This window comes from Sceloporus occidentalis, unplaced genomic scaffold (genome assembly GCF_023333645.1).
Source record: "Sceloporus occidentalis isolate IW3139 unplaced genomic scaffold, rSceOcc1.0.p SCAF_1, whole genome shotgun sequence".
In the NCBI taxonomy this organism is placed as follows: domain Eukaryota; kingdom Metazoa; phylum Chordata; class Lepidosauria; order Squamata; family Phrynosomatidae; genus Sceloporus; species Sceloporus occidentalis.
Window position 1 is genome coordinate 175656687 of NW_028316981.1, and position 21709 is coordinate 175678395.

Sequence of the window (21709 nt, forward strand, 5' to 3'; positions counted from 1 at the left end):
CGCTGCCATTAAGGACGCACTCCGCGCGTACTAGGAAGAAGGGCCGTGAGGAAGGTAAGACCCTTCCTAACCCTAATACGGCCCTTCCTAACCCTAGTACGTGTGGAGCACGTACTTTATGGTGGTCTGTAACCCGCCTTGGACTCAGGCTTAGGGTCCTCCAGATGTCCTCTTCCCAGCCAGTCCTTGCAGTTCTGTGAATGTGAGAGATGGACAGACAAGGATCAATTCTTCCTAGTGTAAATTTCACATTCATATTATGGATGAGTGCAATGCAAAATCCTAACAAGGCACCAGCCATGACAACAGACAGAGGAAAAAAGTAAAACCACATGGAAATGAAAGCCGTGCAGTGCATCTTAGCACTGCACCACCACAACAGAAGTAACCCAATAACCAGTTATGGGCCATGTTAGACAATAAAAGATCAAACTGAAAGGTGGCATGTCTTGTTCATCTTCCCATTTCAACATCTCTTTATAGCAAGGATGAGCAGATCTGGGTGCTACATGTGCCTTCTCCCTGAGGCTGCACCCACATCCTTTCCCATCCACCCCTTAATGCTTTTTCCTCCCCCCCCCCTTTACTTCTAAAGTTTATAAGCACAAATTCATATTTACTTGAGAGAAAATGCACATTCTGTAACAAGGGAATGGGAGTATGTGAACATGCTTGCACACATGCAGATGTCTGTGTGTACACACAACTGCATGCACACAGTCATACATATAACATCTACATAAAATATACATGTATAATAGGTAATTATATTATATTAATTACACAGGCCTGCAAAACTGAGAATAATAAAAACTTCTTTAAAATTCATTAAAATATTTGTTGGTTTATAGGAGTTTGGCATTCTAAATCCAAAGATGACCTGAGATGACCACATGTACAGTTTTCTTTTACAATTTGCTTTGACATTTCTGTTTTGTAATTTGTAACTGATTGGCCTCATCCTGCAAAGAATTATCCCGAAAAGAGGAAGAAAGAGGTGAAAATCTTTTAATAGACTTTCAAAATAAGTTTGAAATACAAAAATCAATTCAAAAGCACTGAAGAGCCGCATTTGAACTTAATAAAAGCTGAGCAACCACTGAATTGATTTTTTTAAAAAAACAAATTGATGAAAGAACTGTGTGTGGCATGACATTTATATTGTGCTTTACAAATTCAGCACCCCCAGATACATTAAAACTGCTACAGTGCTGGGAGGAAAACCAACAGAGGCCTGTGTTATTGTTAAACTACTCTTGAAATTATGAATAGAAGGGCACTATAGGAACATTTTAAACCAAATAATGAGCAAACAAGTCTCTGTTGCATGGGTTGTCAGATGCAAGCCTTATGAAGAGAACACATATGGTGGAACTGGCCAATGGCCATTGTTAGGCTCCCAGAAACATACCGCATAGACATGGGTCACATCTACATGATGCAGGAGGAGGATGCGAGGAAGAGCTGTTACACAGCCACTGCAGCTGGCTCTGCATGAAGCCCGTAATATGTTCGGCAGCTGCAAAGCTAGAGTTCAGATCAATTTCCGCTACCATATAATTCACATTATGATAATTTCAGCTAGCTGCCTCAGTAATGCAGAGCAGCTGAACTTATCACTAGCAATTGATGAAGATAGTGCCCCCTGAACTGAATTAGGAGTGGCTTCACACAGCCGTCTGAGAATGCCAGAACCTGGGTGAGTTTGGTTGTGGTATTTAAAAAGTAAAGATAGCTGCATTGGTCAATGAGAACAACAAGTCAAAATCCATAGTGGGCATTATCTTTATTAGGACCAACAGGTGAAACTGTTTTCTGGAGGTTCTCAAACAGAGCTTGGAGAAGTTGCTTTTTGGACTACAATGCCCAGAACATGGGTGTTGTAGTCCAAATGAGTAACTTTTCCAGGCGAAAGGAGGGAAGAGAAGGTCGGAAGGCAGGTGGATGGAGGAAGAGAAGGAGATGAGAGGGGGGGAGAGAATGGAGGGATGGAAAAAAGAGAAGAAAAGAATGGGTTAGTAAAGAGAAAAGAAGGAAAGGTTATTTATTTATTTAGGTATTTATATCCCGCCCTTCAGGCCTAATGGCTCTCAGGGCAGCTTACAATATTATTTTTAATCAGACAGTTCCCTGCCCTCAGGCTTACAACAGAAGGGTGGGAAGTAGGAAATGAGAAAAAGAAAAGGAAGTATAGAAATTGATTGGAAAATAATTAAAATGAAATGATTAGTAGGAAAGATGGTATATAAGAAACGAAAAAATTAGGGAAACAATAAGAGATGATGAGGATGGTTAACAATTAAATTAATATCTTGGTAGGGTTTAGTATAAAATAATATGTAAGATATTTGAAGTAATGATGTTGAGAATTGGACATTTATTACATGCTTTTTATGTTCTTTACTTATAAGATGTCAATGGAAATATGTATGTTAAATGTTTGATATTTGTTTGTTTTAATAATAAACTTTAATATAATTTTTTTTAAAAAAGAGTAACTTTTCCGACCTGCATTTCCAACCACTTCAGATCCAAACAGGCTTTCTGACTCAGGTGGATGATGAGGAGAGATGGGAGATACCAGAAACATACACTCACATTGTGCCCATTTACAACTAGTTTTAGTCCACTTAGGCCAGCCTGCTGTTACTCCAGCCCTTCATTCCACCATTTATGCCACCCTATATGCAGCCATTTGCAGCCTATGCCAGGGATGGAGCTAGCATGTCTGGTGGCTGCAGAGGAACTAGGAGCTGTGGCTTGGGCTGCGTCTGCACTGCAGAAATAATGCAATTTGACACCACTTTAACTGCCATGGCTCAGTGCTGTAGAATCCTGGTATTTGTAGTTTGGTGGGGCACTAGAGCTCTTTGACAGAGAAAGCTAAATATCACACAAAACTACAAATCTCAGAATTCCATAGCATTGAGCCATGGCTGGTGAAGTCATGTCAAAGTGAATTATTTCTGTAGTTCAGATGGAGCCCATGATCTCTTAAGAGTTTTGCTGCTGTAGCACACCGAATGGTGGTGATTTTGTTCTGAAAGCCATCTCACCTGGCCATCACAATGCCTAGCAGGGTGGTTTGATGAATTGCATGAACCTGGCAAGAAGGAGGAGAAGGTGGGTGAAACAAGGCATGGCAATTGGGCCAGGGCAGCATTTGCTGGTCTGTCAGGTGGCAGAACATCGTGAAACATCTCCAGGGCAGAACCTTCATGAGGCTTTGCTGAAGGAAGTCAGAAAGAGCACTCAGGCTTAGCATAAGCCATTCAGTCTTCTACGCTTACGTTGAACCTCAAGGCGATTTATGAATTATTTTTGTTTGGTTAGGTTTATATTCTACTTTCCCTTTAATTAGCTCAAGATGGGCTTGCATGATTCCTCTCCTCCTTTATTGTCACAACAGGTATTGTCACTGTTTCTTCTCATAACTGAGGTATCTGAATTGATCTCCCCGTCTTGGGGTTGTTGTTTTTTTGAAAGGATATTTCATCTTGTGTTGGGAGGTGGGAAGGGATGGAGCATCCACACCTTTCTTGGCAACCTACACTAGTGGTTAATCATAATCCCTGGTAGTTCATCTGTGTCATATCTTGACTTGGAATCTGTCCAGGTTCATCTCCCAGCTGTTCATTCTTGTTTTGCTTCCCCATCAACTACCTTAATGAAACCTGTTCTGTTGAATTACCCTTTTTTTTTGGGGGGGGGGCAGTTTGACTTCAGCTGCTCCTGCTTAAAGATTCCTTCCAAAACCTGTGTGCATGTGCATACATGTGTTTGGGTTTTCACAGGGCCTTGAGATGACATGGATCCATTCTAACAATGCAAAAGAGTAACAGAGAGGGAAGAAAAGGCCATTGATGGAGTGTAAATCTTTACTTGGCATGTTTGTCAACATTGTTCTCCTCATCCGGAAGACCAGTGAGATATTTTCCATTGGTCTCGAGAGAGTTCTTCATTTGTGAGAAGGCCTTTAGCATGAATTGTGCAAATTGCATTGCTGAGTAAATATAGTAACTGTTGCCTTGTTCTACAGACTTTTTTTTAAAGTAAAAATAGAGAATCAGATGGGTTGTTTGTGTCATTTTGATCCATCAGCCTGATCTCTGGTTACTCTGGGTTTGTGTGTATGTGTGTACTTAGCTTCATAAAGGCACTCAACCGTTGGTTTGCTCAGAAGTATTTTAACAAAAAATACAGAAACCTTGACTATGTATCAAGATAGGCTGAGAATGAGAATTATTTTTTCTACCAATCTTCTCATTCTCAGATGTACACTGTTTGTATATTTCCAAACTGATATGTGTTCACTTATTTACACTGCTATAATCACCACCAATCCCCAGCATTCCTCCACAGCATAATTATAAGGCTATGATTCTGCTTCTGTTGCCATGAGAACATCCTATGGAATCCTGGGATTGGCAGTTTAGGGGAGGGTCTTTTAGATTCAGCCAGATAGCTCCTACAGTGCTGCTGACCAAACTATGAATCCCACGATTCACAGGATGGAACCATGGCAGTTAACATGGAATCATAGTGCTATAATTGTACAGTGAGAAATGACTCACAGCCCCTGTCTTCTACAGTTTCGGCTCTGTTATCTTTCCACCTTCCTTCTCTCACAACCACTGTTTGATGCCATTTTATTGTCTGCTCTGATCAGCGTGACCAGATATCCTCCTTTTCCCAGACATGCCTGGCATGTCAGCCTTCTGTCCAAGAGGAACTCCAAAATGTCCTATATTTTTAGCATAACTAGGAACACTCTCTCTCTCTCTCTCTCTCTCTCTCTCTCTCTCTCTCTCTCTCTCTGTGTGTGTGTGTGTGTGTGTGAGAGAGAGAGAGAGAGAGAGAGAGATTGTAATTTAAGGGTTTCATAAAAATAGCATTGGAGCCAGTAAATAGAATATTGCACATTCACAATACTGAGGACTAAATGACCCCAGCCTTCTTGAAATCTCATTTTAAAACATGATAGCCCTTTTATGTTGATGCAGCAGTTAAGGAGAGCTGGTGTTAATATTTCTGTGCAATGCTGAGTTAAAAGAGACTAAATAAACTGTCTTATAGATACCATGGGAGTTAAGGGGGGTGCAATTAAGAGACCCAGGTTTCATTTTACAGATAGCAGGTGACAGATGTATGAGAATCTTCATGGCTTGCAATTATGGAATTTTCTTGTAGAGAAAGAAACTGAAGCAGAAACTTAGGCTAGAGCTTTAGTGCTCTCATTTTGTTACATCTGTCATGGAGGAAAATACATGTACAGTATGGAATTAAAGACTCGGGCTTCATCTTGGTATCTATGTAAAAGGCGTACCTTTGCTGTATTTTATATTTGCATTAAAAAGTGTCATATTTTACAAACTTGAGCATCAAAACATTACTTTTTGGAATGCAGCTCCCAGAATCCCTCCCAAGATAGCTTGGCCATGGGATGGATGTGGATTCTGGCAACTAAAGTCCAACAAAATTACATTTTCAAGTTATGGAAAAAGAGAACTATGACTTAACTGAGAAATATTGAGTGCAATACAAGATAGGTAAAGTGTCTTTACAAGAATAATGGTTCAAGCCTATATGTTTCTACAATGAGGTAAATCCACTACGTTCATTAGCATTTTCTCCCAGTTAATCATATGTAGGATTGGTGTTTTAGAGGCTTAAGGCCATTGCTGGAGTATATCTCTTAACTCACAACTGTTTTGACAAAACTGTGCATGAAGTGGATGCCAGGCCTCCTAGGTGCACCACTCAGAAGTGGCAGTCTATGCTTTGTCTGCCGCAACTAAGTCTCCTGTTTATTCAGCTGGAAGTGGTACAGTTGGCTGACGTGCCAGGCGAACCATTGAGCAAGCAAATTGCATTTGCAAATATATTCACGCAGTAACTCTTAACCTGGGGCTATGGACATTGTGCTGCAGCATGTGATGAGATGAGAGAAAAAAGGATGCTTGTGAGGAATAAGGACCTGGATTATTTGGGATCCAAGAAATGTAGTCATCTTCTTTAACCTGTACCAGCTGAAGGTATGGAATTACAGCAGGCCTCCCACACTTAGTACCTTCCAGGGACTTCATCTCCCATTGGTCCCAACCAACATTGACAATGGTCAGAAATTTTGGAAATTGTCATCCAAACCATCTGGAGAGTATCAAATTGAATTTTGATCATCATAGAGCATAGCTTGGGCAGCACACAGCCTCTGCCCCCCCCCCTGCCATTTTGTTGCCACTAGTGGCTACTATGGCACAATGATGCTACCAAAATTCAGTACTGCAGTAAAAAATAAATCAGCCCTTTTCCATCTTCTCTTCTTTCTTTCTTTCTTTTTTAATATTGGGCTTTTGTGTGATTACAAAGAAAAGAAAAAGGAGAGAGAAAGTATATAAAATAAAAATATGACTAGGCAGATACATCATTTTCCTCCCCTTTCTGCCGCTATAGGGACTTAAAGTGACTAACAACAAATTTAAAACAGTACAAAAGCATTAAAATGTAGATACAAAGTTTAAAAAACAAACAATTCTAACAAGTTAAAAACATTACAATTAAAAATTAAAATGTATTAAATACCACTGTGCAAACCTTAAAATCTGAATTACACAAGCATTTAAAAGCCCAACCCTCATCAGTCTGAAAAAGCCTGATGACACAAAGTTTTTACCAGCTGTTGAAAGGAGAGGACCCTCCTGGACTCCCTAAGGAGGGAAGGAGTTCTAGAGCCTGGGAGCAGCCACCAAGGAGGCCCTCTCTCTTGTTCCCACCAAACAAGTTTGAGAGGGCAGTGGGCCATAGAGAAGGACCACTCCTGATGATCTCGGTGTTCTAACGTGATTGTAATGGGAGATATGATCCTTCAAATAACTAAACCCAAGCCATATAGGGCTTTGAATTGTGCCTGGAAACAGACTAGCAGCCAATGGAGCTGTTACAACAAGGGAGTTGTGTGCTCCCTGCAGCCAGCTCCAGTTAACAAGCTGGCTGCAGCTCTTTGAGCCAGCTGAAGATTCTGAGTATTTTTCAAAAGCAGCTCCATGTAGAGCGCATTACAGTAATCCAAACGGGATGTAACCAAGGCATGTATCATGGCCAAATATGACTTCTCCAAGAATGGGGAAATTTGGTGCTCTAGTTTTAACTGTGCATAAGCACTCCTGGTCACTGCTGAAACCTGGGCCTCCAGACTCAGAGCTGAATCCAGGAGTATCCCCACACTGTGAACCTGTGTTTTCAGAAGGAGTGCAACCCCATCACAGGATGAATACCTATTCCCAGATCTGTCTTTTCACTGGCCTGTCTCTTCTCTGGATTAAGTTTCAATCTGCTTGCTTTCATCCAGTCCATTACAGCTGTCAGGCACTGGTTTAACACAGTATCATCCGCATACAGGTGACACCTTATTCCAAAACTCCAGACAACCTCTCCCAGCAATAGTAATTCCAAACTTACATTTTCTTGAAGTTAACTTTCTTCCCATAAAGGAAAGAGATATTCTACCTTGCCAGTCTTCAAGGCTAACTTGGTTCAGGAAAGGAGGTAGTTAGGGGAACCTAGGGATCTTGAAGGGCTACAGAAAAGGGGCTGGGAGTCACATGTTGCTTGCAAGCTACATCTTCTGCACCTCTCTTCTATGGTAGTGGGGAGAGCATTCTGATACTGTATAAAGCCACCAAATTTCCATGACTACTACAGCAATGATGGTGCGGATATTAACAGAAGTTTAGACCATTCCTATAAGTGGTTGGGGAGTTCTAGTGAGTCCAACAGACTGGAGAAGTTGTTCTCCCCTGATACAGAGGATGGGGATAGCTAACTATTGAGTCCATTGACAAGTGTGGAGCGAATTCAGAAGCTTACGTGCACACAGCTGGTGCCTCTATTAGTGCAACATGTTTTAGGATCCAATTTCCTTGGATTTTTGGCAAAGACCCACTGATGAGATTACCCTCTGGTAATGAAAAACTAAATTGACAAAACATAAATACCTTGGCAGCCCTCCAAGTGGAAGGTGTCTCATCTGCCTTGCCATTATAAGGCTTCGCCTCTTTGGCAGAACAATCAGCGCTTTTGGCTGGTTCCCTAACCAAAGCAGCTGCAAAGCTTGGACATGCTCTGAAGTTGCATGCCAAAAGAAAGAAATAAAGAAAAAGAAAAAGACACTTGTCAGTGGTTCAAGGAAGTGTATTGATGACACACCACACTGGCCAGAAGGTCAGTATGGGCCACAGAGATTACTCCTTTATTTTGGAGATATTTTCAGTGCCAAATCTATACAGTCAGCATCTCCAAGGTCAGCTAGAGATGATTTCCTGGTGCCAGTCCAAAGAAAACTGGTCACTCTTCAGTTCTGTTTGAAAGCAATGGGACTTTCTCTTCTTGCTCTGCATTCTTGTCATCACTTTTAGGACGTTTTGTTTCTTTGAGATTTGTGGAAGCTGATGATGTTTGTGGGTTTAGTCTAGAATTGAGGGTGGGATTCAGCACTTTGGATAGCTCCTTTGGATTGAAACCTGGAATGAACTCACTATCCAACAGACATTGTCAAAGCTGCCAAGAGTTTAGCTCACTCAGACTAGAGCAAGAGAGTAGACTGAGGAATGTGGAACAATGTTAGGCATTTGTAGTCAGGAAGAAGCATCGGTACAGCAATTTTACCAGCTGCAAAGCAGAGCTCAGTTCCATGCAGCATTTCCCCTGCCAATGAATACTTTATCTTGTATCTCTGATCATTGATTGGAGATAATGTCAGAAGCTTGCGGAACTTAATGTCACCCTAAACTGCTGCTAACTGCTATTAAGAACAGCCACCAAGCATTTAGATTCCTGACTCAGAAAGTCTTAATTATATACGGTCTTTCTAAAGGCATGAAAAGTGATCCCCCAAATGTTGGATTGCAGTCCCCAGCATGCCTAGCCAACCTACTCCATCCATGATCAGGAAAGATGGGAGCTGCAATTCTGTTCTGGGGGCCTTTCTTAGGTTGGTAGCAGAACTGATCCATCTCATTATGTCCATATCCCTGGTGTGGAGCAAGGAGTCAGGGAAAGACAGATTGTTTGTGACATCAGAACAAGATGTAAATGATGTTTGATGCCACAAAAGGAGAAATAAGATGGAGACTGGATGCTTTAGATGGCAACCACACACTTCTAGTCTAGTTTGATCCTGCAGCCCCATTGCTACCATTTCCTTGTCAGTAGAGTTGGTTGAACAATAAGGCATATTTGCATGCCAGCGTGGCTACTAGGATTTTGTGATCCTAGCATGGGATTAAATGTTCCCTTCAAGAGTCACGTTGTTGAAAGTGGGGTGCTTTCATCGTTCCAGCACCTTTAAAAGACAAGCAGGTGGCTCCCTCTTCCCCCCTTCTCTTCTGCCAGAGTCTAATCAGTATTCAGCTCAGTCTGATTACATTATCATCCATATTTCATGGGTGCAAAGCAGGGGATGGAAGCTTGAATTCCAGCTGGTGCTGCAGACTGCAGGTTCCAATTCAGCTCTTAGCAGAAAAGACTTCACAGTGTATCTGCCGAACCAAGCACCCAGTCTGTAAAATGATAGCGAGGGTGTGTGTGTCTGGGAATACATGGCTCAACGGGCACTCATCATCTCACCTTTCATGTACACACATTCTCTTGGTCTGCCTCTTTTTGATGGACTATAATCCACATTTTGCTGAACTATGATTCGCATTCGCTTTTCTAATTGACTCTGCTAGCTAGAGCTGATGAGAAATGGAGTCCAGTCATATCTAGAAAGTCACACTTTCCCCGGTCCAACTTTAGATGCAGCCTTGTGGACTCACAGGACAGAAAAATATGATCCAGTGGTGAAGTGGTTTCTTTTAAAGACAGAGATAGCCAAATAGTTTCTCCAAATGGCTGGTGCTCTAAGTAAAGCACACACCCCAACTGCTGTATATGAGGACAGACATATTCAGGGCATGGCTTCCTTTCCTCCACCCCCCACCCCCACCCCCACCCCACCCAGAGTAAGGCCTCTACAGTGAGTTCAAGGTCCAAAGTGGCACATTCTCCCCATCTCTGCCCTTTTGCACCTACACTGCAGGAATAATCCAGGTTGCCACCACTTTAACTGCCATGACTAAATGCCATGGAATCTTGGGCACTGTAGTTTTGTGAGACATTTAGTTTTCTCTGCCAGAGAGCTCTAGTGCCACAACAAACTACAAATCCCATGATTCCATAGCATTGTGCTATGGCAGTTAAAGTGGTGGCAACCTGGATTATACCTGCAGTGCAAACACAGCCTAAGTTCTGAACCCACAATGTGGAGAGTCTGAAAAACATTCCAGTCCCTACCATGGATGGAGGCACCTTGGTGCTATGCTCATTTCCTGCCCCCAAGGTAAGCCTCTGTACTAACAAAATTCTTAGGAGTGCAGAGGGGAAAATAAGCTCACCCATCACTTGGATGAAATTACCTTTTTGTGTGCTACAGTTTCCAGAATCCCCGCAGTCATGTCCTATGCTAGCTGGAGGATTCTGGGTGTTGTGATTTAATAAAAGAGACTATCCCAAGTTCCCATCCTGAATCTATCAAGGTGGGAGAGTGAGCTGGGTAAGTGAACTCTGCAAAAGCCAAGCACCACGTCTCATAGCTGCAGAGTCACAGAATACTGCAGTGTCCTCCCTGAAGATTTCTTGCCCACTAGGAGAAGAATGAATGTATTGTGATGCAGAGGAGGACAGAAGATTGTTGTGGGGGGAGGTTATGGTGGGGTTATCTTCTCCATGAGTTCCTATGAACCCCATGTGTATGCATGTATTTTCACTGGTCTGCTTTAAAAAAGCTTGTCTTGACTTTCCCAAAAAAGGGCATCATTACAGAACACAGTAATAATGAAGGATGAAAATAATAATAGCGCAGTATACAGCATCGAATAAAGGCAGCCTTAATGTAATACAGATTCTTCCTTACTCTAAGTGTGTGCACCAGCTGCAACAACATATTGCTTTACTGTTTGGTCTTGTGTATCTCCCTTCTCTTGGACAGTTTTTAGACTGTGAGTTTCTTGGGGCAGGGATCTTGCTCTGTAAGGCATGCTACAAACCAGCAGCATTGTATGTAAAATTAGGGAAATAAACGTACAGTTATATTTTAGTCATATTTACAGCAACACATGTATCTCAGTGCTTTTAATGAGGTTTACTACCGAGTACAGCCTTCCCAACCTTGGTGCCTTTTGTACTACAATTCCTATTTGGTCCAGCCATAATGGACAGAGGTGATGAGGTTTATAATCCAAATGTCTAGAGGGCTTTGGATTGGGGAAATGATCACAGCATATATAGTTAGAATTCCACTCACATTAAAAATGGCAAAAAAGTCCAAAACAAACATCAGAGATTTAAAAATATGTTTAAAATGCCTTTGAAAAATCAAAGGTTTTCTTGCAGCACTAGCATGCAATAGTGTAAATTCCAAGAGGACCAATGTTCTGAATTCTCCCACTGTATCTCTCTAACTTCAGTACTGTGACTCTGTTGATCTAGATTCAAACCATCCCTTGGGCAGCAGTGTGTCTAATTTCTGTGTGCTTTTTCCCTTGAGCAGGTGCAAAACATCTCCCAGTCCATGGAGGTGCTGGATCTTCGGACCTATCGGGATTTGCAATATGTCCGTAATACTGAGTCACTGATGAAGGGATTGGACTCCAGGCTGAAAGTGGCCACTGAGAGCCAGAAAAATCTGAATGCCAAAAGTTTCCAGGTAACATTTTTCTTACCCAATTACTTCCTTCATCACAAATCCACCATCTCTGGGGTAATATGTCTTTTTTTAGGTGAGGGAGAAGCTTACCTAATGATGATCTTTGTTATAGTAGGTGTATAGTAGTTGGAATATCATGTAGTACTATATTATATAGTATATAGCTTAGACAATACCAAATGTATGATACTGTATTGAGTTATGTTGCTAGGTTAGGCTAGGTTAGGTTAGGTTATGTTATACATACATTGTAGGAGCAGCCTTGTTGGCCAGAAATCTCAAAACAAATAACAAATAAATACAATATCAAATCTATCCCATGATGGTCATCCCAAAAGCATAAAATCTTTCATGCTAGATTGTTAAACCTTCACAGGTTTGTTCATCACACAGAGATGGTAAAATAGCATACAGGAGAAATAGGGATGGTGTTTTGCTCCATTCTGGTTTGGGTGTTACAGGAAATGTGTCTAAATGAACAGTGAGCCTCCTTGCAGTGACCACAAATTGAGAGGGAACAAAGTCCGGACCCCAAGATCGCCCCCCCCCCCTTGGTTACGTCCCTGCTTGAAGTCTATGAAAGCTCATGCTACCAGCTTCTTTCTTTCAGTTAGTCCCAAAGGTGCTGCATGATCCCTTTGCATACTCATTTTCCAGACTATTACAGCCATGTCTTTGAATTCTGGTCTCTTGTAGTTATCATGTTCTCTTGTTCTCATGTTCTCTTATTAAGTTACTATATAGCTATTCTACAGTTACAATCTTATATAGCAGTTATAATATCATTGATGGTACTGTTTGGAAGTTAGCAGGTAATGAGAAAAGATAGGGTGATGTTCATCACAGTACCTGCTTAAAGGAAAGGGATGGCCGTGGGTGGGAAGCACATATTCTTACTCAAGAGTTGCAAATGGGAACAGAATAGAGCCAGATGAGACTTCTAGGCAAGCTATTTTGGAGCAGTGGTGTTGGGCTTTCCAGAAAAAAAAAATCCTCTGGGTTGCAAAGTGGGAGAACGCAGAGCTTGGAAAGGTTATCTTTTGGATTGTACTTCCCAGAATCTCTTAGGATGCATCTACACTACAGAATGAATGCAGCTTGACACCACCTTAATTGCCATGGCTCAATGCTATGGATTTTGGGGGGTTGTAGTTTAGGGACATATTTAGCCTTTTCTGTCAGAGAGCTATAGTGCCACAACAAACTACAAATCCCAGAATTCCATATGGAGCCATGACAGTCAAACTGGTGTCAGACTGCATTAATTCTGCTGTGTGGCAGCAGCCTTAGTCAGCATGGTCACTGGCTATGCTTTCTGAGGAGTTCTGGGACATGTAGTCCAGATAAATAAGTTTTCTAAGTTCTGGTATCTTGCTCAGGTTTGTTTCCAGAACTCCTCATGAATTTCAAAATTCATGGAGCTTGAGTCCCATTACATATAACAGGGTAGTAAAATAGTATCCCTTGTATAAAATTGCAAAACCAAGGTCGGGGGGGGGGGAGGAAATTGAGGGGGGAAGGACATTTACAAGAAATGGATGATTGAACCTATGGGTAAAAAAAAAATCTGTGGCTACAGAAAGCTGACTGTATTATGAATTACCAGTTGCATCCATAGGTTAGACTAGTTTTATGTGACTTTGAGAATTTCTTCTGCTGGTGGTCACTTTTAGGAGAGGGACCTAGAATTATTCTTTTAAAAAGACCTTGGAGCAGTGTGGAGATGGCTTTCAGTGTTGCTTCGACATATCCCTGTAATAGTGTTTATCTCACTAGTCGGTTGTTGTTTCAGGTCATTCCATTTGAAAGCTGCTACTCTTGTACTCAGAAAGGTAGTAGAATGGCAAAGCAGTCTTTCACCCATCACTATGTTTCTACAGAGAGTTTGCTTTTTTCATTTGAAATGCAACAATACAATTTATTTACTATGCCTCCTACTCCATAGTTGGGATATTTAAAACAACAACAAAAACAAAACAAATGGAAACTGTAATTGAGCAATTATGTAATGATGCTGTTATGGAAACATCCCTACTCCTCATCTGGATTAGGAATATGGATTATTTACTTGTCAAACTTTTCCTGAACCCTGTGTTTTCTCAGGGCATTAATTCTTAATAGGATTAGATTTGAATCACACTACTGCACTACTCCCCATATTTATTTATTTTTAGATTAAAATAGTGTAAAAAGACATGCCAAAGATCAGAAGATGTACAGACATTCTCCTGAGAACTCTTGGGAATCCTGGTATCCATATAGCCTAACCACCAGATATAGTCTGTAGTTTCCCTGCTGGAGATCCTAGGGTTATACCCAAGGAAGGGGCAATGAAACATCACACTCACTGTATTCCCAATATCACAGCAAAGCAGAATCAGATAGTCACACCCAAAGTGGACTAAACCATAACAGGATAGAGGGTTATAACAGGTTATTTCAGGTGAGGAAAGACTCAATTCAGAAATAACACAAAACTGGTGCAGCCCGGGACAGCACCAGTCAAAGACTGGATTTTTTGTGTTTTTGTTGTGTACCTTCAACTTGTTTCCCACTTATGGTAATCCTAAAATGAATCTATCATGGGGGTTTCTTAGCAATTTTCTTCAGCGTGGGTTTGCCATTGCCATCTTCTGAGGCTTAGAGTGTGTGACTTCCCCAAGGTCACCCAGTGGGTTTCCATGGCAGAGCAGGGATTCAAACCCTGGTCTTCAAAGTTTTAGCCCAGTGCTCAAGCCACTATACCAAATTGGCTCTCAGATGGAACTAATGCTGTGCAGTTGCAGTGCAAAAGTGTCGAGTGATAAGCTTCTAATGGTGGGCTTTGCGGTTGGAGTGTTTTTATTTTAATGAAGGCTTTGCTAAATACGTATCCTGCCCTGAGTCCCTTATTGTGGGGAAGGTAGGACAGAAATGGATAGCAATAGCAATAGCAGCATCATTGCACTAAGCAGTCTCTAAGCACTTTGCAACTGTAAGCTAACTGCCCCCAACACAAGCTGGGTACTCATTTTAATGACCTCAGAAGGTTGCTAGTCTGAGTCGACCCTGAGCCCCTGGCTGGGATTGAACTCACAACCTTATGGTTTTTGATGAAGTGGCTGCAGTACTGGCATTTAATCACTGTGCCACCAGGGCTCCTGGATGGAAATAGATCAGGGAAAAAAAATCCTTCGGTCAATAGCTTTGACTCTTCTTTCCTCTGCAATTAGACTGAGCCAGATAAAAAAATCACAATGTGAAGCATTTCCTACCCCATACAAGCAACCACTCCACAGGAAGAGATGTTGCTGAGGAGGACGAAGGTTTTGACTAGGAAAAAAGAAGTGGAAGAAGAGTTAAGCATACACATTGTGCATACACCCTGCACTTCTTCACTCAGCCTGTGTCCTAAAGCTGCTTTTATCTGTACGTAGCATGTAATTTACTCTTGAATTTCAGCATGAAGAGGAATTATGTACGTGTCCAAAGCAGGAGTTTCACCGTGCCACTTCTTTTCTCTCCCTTGTAAGGCCTTGCAAGCTAAAACAGGTCATTGTTTTCCATGCTCACAAGCTCCATAAGAGGAAGCATGGTGAGGATCAAACCAAAGGCCTCCCTAGTCCATCATTTTGTCCACTGTGGTCATCCAGAGGTTTCTAGGAGGCCCACTAGTAACACATGCCAACACAATACTTGAAAAGTTCCTTTAAGCAATAAAATTGCAAGAATCCCTCAGCCTGTATATCCAGGGGATTCTGGGAAGTATAGTTCACAAAATGTCATTTCCCAAATTCATTGAAGGCAAAGAACACCCTTCTGCTTGTGCGACCCAGATATATCAATACTGCAGAAATAAAGCCATAACTGTCATGGCTTCATCCTGTGAATCCTGGAATTTGTAGTTTGGTGAGGCATTCAGCCTGGTCTTCCAGAGAGCTATGGTGCTTCACCCAACTACACATCCCAAGATTGTACAGGATACAGTCATGACAGTTAAGGTGGTATCAAATTACTTTATTTCTGCAGTATGGCTATACCCCTAGATGTAATATATCTCTGGAGTATCTTGACAAGTAGCCACTTCATTGACTGATGTGTGCTGATGCCATATTGCATGTGCATAGTTTCCTAGATGGTACCAGAGAAGGAGAAAACACAGGGATGACTCTTTCAATGGCCACCACACTATGAAAATACTTACAGTGTTATATAAGCCTGATTCCTGCCGAAAATAAGCAACAATTTGAGAAGTGGGGCATGGTTTCTTTCAGGATAAATTGTATAGGGAAGAGCATATTTTCTCTGCAGCTTGCCACGTTGGGGCCAGGTCATAGCAACAACAATGGTAAATACTGTCATTTCCTTTAGTCTGATCAAATTTATGATGATTTCGGGGATGAAGGAGCTGACAAAGAAAAGATCTCCCCTGTAACTTAAACAGGAGCTCTATTTGATCACATCCATCTCGGTACTCAAGTCGTTACCTGGAGAGAGAGAAATCATTCTGAATACTGAGCAAATTGGAAAAAGGAATGAATTGCTAATCAAACTATGCAATCGATACCAGTTAGGGCTGTCATTGTATGAGTTTGAGGTGATTGATTAATCAATTGCATCTGCATAAAATTGCTAGATTTGCATGTGGTGACATTTATCATCAAGAAAGAAAGAAAAAAATCAGTCTGTAGGAAGAATGTCAACCAACTGTGAGAACTATTTGAGAATGGAGCATGCTGATCATTATAAGAAGTGGAGGTCTGTTTCACTAAGAGTGATTTGGAAAGCATTTAGTGAATGGCAAATGAGAGGTCATTTCCTCCCTCATCTGATTATTGAGTGATTTGAAAATGATAGTATTTGTCGCTTACTGATAAGTGTTTGTTGTCTGTACCTTCTTGCCAAGTATCTAGCAAAATCCATGGCCTTCATTTTAAAAATTATCATGAGGGGTGTGCATCAAAAAAACAACAAAAAGGGATGTTTTCCAGTAAAGGTTTAGATTTCTTTCACAGAATTAATGAAGCAGCCCTTGCTTCTTAAATCTCTTTAAACAATTCCCTAAAAGCTCATTTGAGAAGGAAAAGGGTTGAGAAAAATAAAACTTAAGAACCTTCAGAAGGAAGAGGGTGAAGGACAAGAAAACCCAAGAACCTTCAGAAGGAATAGGGTGGGGGACATGAAATCCATGAATCTAAGATATCTAAGCATAGGATCACTTTAGTCCATGGTCCTTTCTCCACAGTGGCCAATCAGATGCCCATGGGAAGGTCTCAAGCAGGACCTAAAGCCAATAGCACTAACCCAGTGTTGTGCCAAAGTGACTAACATTCAGAACCTCACCGCTTCTTATCCTATAGATGGAATCTACAGATCAGTCACCATTGATTGTATTATCCTCGGTGAGTTTTTCTGTGCCTTCCCACCCATAAAACCGTCTAAGTTGTTGGCTACCATCTGATTCTGTAGTTTAAAAATACTGAAGGGGATTTTCCCAGACCAAAATGCAAAAACATGATACACATATACTTTTTAAGAAAGAGTATGCATCTTTCATGCAGGAGGTTCCAGGTCAGGGATATCACAAGGGGGTACTGGGGGTGTGAGCTGCACCGAGTGCCACCCAAAGAGGGGGGTAACCACTACTCCCCAAACATCTGCATTTTAGAAGAAACAGGCTGTGGCATTCACTTGCATCCATTTAAAATGCTGGAGCTCAGCAGAAATATTGGTGAGAGTGAGGTGAGATTCAGTGGGAGGAGAAAGGAAAGGCCTTATGGATTTTTTAAGAATATATATTTAAATTTTTAACCACATGAAACTATGTACATGTAAAAACATTACTAAGGATTCTGTATGATGTGGTATGGAGGTGCGACACCATGAGTTACCACACCTAGTGATGCCACTGTTTCAGGTTCAACTTTCTCCATTCTTAAGGGAATCAAAGATTAAGTGGTGGGGAGCACTTCTGCTGGGGAGCTGCTGCTGGTCAGAGTAGAAAAAGTAGTACTTGACAATACATTGCACTCATTAGAATTTCCCAAGCTGCTCCTCCTCTAGCTAGTCTTGGTGCAACATGACTGTTTCTTTGTGATGTCATCACCTAGTTTCCTTCCTTCCTTCCTTCCTTCCTTCCTTCCTTCCTTCCTTCCTATATTTATCTCTCACCCTTTCTCTGAAGACTGCTGGGTGGCTTACAGTTTAAACAATAAATAATTACAAAAAAATTTTAAAAGTAAAAACGTATTAAATAATGTTTCATTTCAAAAACAGTTTAAAATCAGTTAAAACAATCTTGAATGATATAACTATAAAACATATGAAGCTTTAAAAAAAATCAGTTTCACTTAAAGGCTTTAGTAAAAAGCCTGTCTTTAACTTGGCACCAAAATGATTCTGGTGTTGGCACCAATCGAAGGTGGGAATTTGACAACTGGGATGCCACTGCAGAAAAGTCCCACTCTTATTTCCTGCCACAATGTGTTTTCCCAAGTGATGGGACATGAAAGAGGGCTTTATAGTATGCAGATTCCTTTGTGATCTCCTGGGCTTCTAGTACAGTCAGGTCATCTCTTTGTCCCAGGAGACATGTATGATGAGGCCATGAAGTCTCAGATCACTTGAAATAATGCAAGACTTTGGCTAGAAACCCTCAACCTCTGATTACTTGCCAGAATTTGGAGGTAACCAGTCAATAAATTACTAATTACTTGCAATTAATTCCCTTTTCCAGTAAGTAATTCATTGCATTACAACTTGATTGTAACTTTGGCCTTGTCTGTGTGGGTCAAAAGGCCCGTTCACCCCTCATTATGTTGTTGTCCTGTTAGGACACTGCACATCCCAAACCCCAGTTCTGGTGTGGGGAGTTCAGACGACATCTAGCATGTTCTGCACCAGAACTGGGGTATAATAGCTGTTGTTGTTGTTGTTGTTGTTGTTGTTGTTGTTGTTGTATTCCTTCAGGTAATTTCCAACTCATGGTGACCCTAGAATGGACCTATCATGGGCGTTGCTTGGCATGTTTCTCTAGATGGGTTTTGCCATTGACGCTTTGAGGCTCAAGAGTATGACTTGCCCGAGGTCACCAAGTGAGCTTCCATGGCCAAGCCAGGTTTTGAACCCTGGTCTACAGAATTGTAGTCCAGTGGTCAAGCCACTACAATACACTGGCTCCATTACAGCTTTGCAATGCCTATGCAGACAGCCACCATGGTGCAGGAATAGAGGACACCAGATCTTTGTGGAAGATCCAGAGCAGCATTTCCCAAACTCTGGTCCTGCAGCTGTTTGGGACTTCAGCTCCCAGAATTCCTGACTGTTGGCCAAGCTGGCTGGGGCTTCTGGGAGTTGAAGTCTAAAACATCTGCAGGACCAAAGTTTGGGAATCACTGATCCAGAGCAACAGGTAAGTTTTTTAAAAACCATTACAGCCTTACAGTCATTTGACAAAACTACCTGTTGCTCCAGATCTTCCATGAAGATCTGGAGTCCTCTGTTCCCACACCACAATGGCAGTTTGCCCAGACATCCTGCTGAGCTACCTGACATGTCCACTGCCACTGCAGGGGGGTCACCCATTCTGAGGTCAGAATGAGGCACCCAGCCTTATGTTCATCTATGAGTTCTTTCTGACCTCACAAGCAAGCAATCCACATCTCAGTGGGACACCCATGCAGACAGTTGCCATGGCACAGGAACAGAGGGCCAGGTTGCAGGAGTAGGTCGGAACAGCTCCAGGGCTAGGATACTCTTGGGCTAGTGCAGATAAGGCTTTAGTGAGGGATTTCACTCCTTCTGTGGTATAACTGTAACTTTTGGTATACTTACAGTGGGCATCCTCATTAAATAGTGAGGGAGTACTATCATCACAGTAAAAGTAAACAGCGCACACACTTTGCTGGAGTAAAAAATTGCCAGAAATGTATTGGTGACAGTTGAAGTGCCTAAGTGTGGCATAGAACAACAATTCCAGGCATTGGATGACCTGTCTGACTGATCAACCAATCACACCCAGCATACCCACTGGGAGGAGTGACAGATGATAGGATTTCATGTAGACCAAACCATGGTGTGCTTTCTGCCCTATGGAAGTAGAATGGGGGCAGTACCCCAAGCCCACAACAAGTGAGGAATTCCTGTGATCCTTCCACTGCACTGAATTGATTGATTGTACCTCAATTACAGCTCAGTTGAAACTTGGTGGTACCAGAGCCCAGGAAGAGGTTGGTGGGCCAAACAAACCACCACCACCCCATTCCACTGCCATATCCACCCATAAGCCAGAGGTTCACACCACTGCTCTAGATCAATGAGCAGGAAGTCATATTTAGAGTAAAGTGTTATTTGCAATGGTACTGGGCATACTAGGGATAAGAAAAATGCCCCCCCACCCACCAAGCAGGTTTATTTGGGTTCAGGTAGCTCTTTGAGTGGCATAGAGTATGTCCCACTCTGAATTATGGAAACAGGAGAGATCTGGAGAATTTCCAAAGGTTATTAAATTATGCCAGAAAAAAGAGTGAAAAAGCTGCTTGTTGCATCTGGATTTGGCACCTCTCCCCACTGTGAAATGTAGCCAAAGAAGATGTAGGCTTGTGAGGAGTGCAGCCTCGAACCTGACAGCTGTAGAAGACGAGACATTGATTAAATGTCATCACCAAACGGCTTGGCTGGTTTTAATCACAGCTATGCAGGTGGTGGGCCCTGGGGACTGCTAGGCAGTGCAGTCAATGAATCAGGAGTAGGGCCTGGAGACCCCTGGTGGGAAATAGGGGGACAGCAAGAAGAAGTTAATAAAGTGAGCGTTGGCTTCTGGTGACACTGAAGAGCTGAACAAAGGAGTTCAGGGTATTGGGACAATGACCAAGCAAGCATTGCTCAGATCATTACAAATCCTTATGGAGAAGGAAGAAGGAGAGTTACCATCCACCTCATCATCCATCACTCAATTTTCAGAATATCCTACTGGTTTAACTATTCGTGAACATGCTTTATTTTTAAACAGATGCCATCATATCTATCTCCCCTTCCTGTCCCTCTCCCAACCAAAGGGACCTGAGGGTCACTCCAACCGTGCCACAAACCCTGTCGCTGCTCCTGTGCAATGCCAGGTCGATTAATACCAAGACCCACATCCTCCACGACCTGGTGGAGGACAGAAAATGCGACCTGGCTTGCATTACCGAGACCTGGCTTGGGCCTGAAGGGGATGCTGTGTGGGCTCAGGCCCTGCCTGCCGGGTTCTCGGTGAAGGACCAGCCCAGGTTAGGTGGGCGGGGGGTGTGTGTGGCCTTGATACATAGGAACACCTTGTCCCTCACCAGGAACCACATCCGACAGACGTCCTATATCGAGTGTATTTACCTGACCCTAAATGCTAGGGACAGTCTGGGGATTCTGTTGGTGTATCGGCCACCCCGTGCGCTAACGGACTCCCTTAACGAGCTGACACAGCTGGTCGCGGAGCTGATGCTGGAGACACCCAGGCTACTTGTCCTGGGTGACTTCAACATCTCCCTCACGGCCAGCTATGTTCCACCCGGTGCAGCTCGCGAATTCATGGACACCATGGCGGCCATGGGCCTGTCCCAGCTGATAGAGGGTCCTACGCATTGTGCGGGTAATACTCTTGATTTGGTCTTCTGTTCGGATGCGGAAAATCCGTGGGCGGAAATAATTAATATTTCCCCCTTGTCATGGACGGATCACTTCCTGGTGGAGGCAAAAATCAAGGTCTCTACCCAGATCCCTCCCAGGGGTGGTGGACCTATTCGGATGGTCCACCCTCGAAGGCTGATGGAACCTGAGAGGTTCCAAGAAGCCTTAGAGAGGTTCATGGTTGGAAGTGACGGCGATTCTGTTGATGCCCTGACTGGTATTTGGAATACCGGTCTTTCGAGGGCTATACACAGCATCGCTCCCAAGCGCCCTCTCAGGCCCGCTTCCAAATGTAAGCCCTGGTACACGGAAGATCTCCGGGCA

At 42.5% G+C, this 21709-nt stretch overlaps 1 protein-coding gene across 3 annotated transcripts in view; it reads left to right on the top strand.

Annotated features, from left to right (window-relative positions):
• The window catches only part of OLFM2 (olfactomedin 2), a 279696-nt gene that overhangs the window by 197754 nt on the left and 60233 nt on the right, over positions 1-21709 (top strand). For 2 of the 3 annotated variants that reach the window (XM_089509333.1, XM_089509314.1), the window contains exon 3: positions 11585-11743. In XM_089509333.1, coding sequence (XP_089365459.1) covers positions 11585-11743 — 159 coding nt within the window. The remainder of the gene's footprint in view (positions 1-11584; positions 11744-21709) is intronic. The other variant, XM_089509324.1, reaches the window with a different exon arrangement.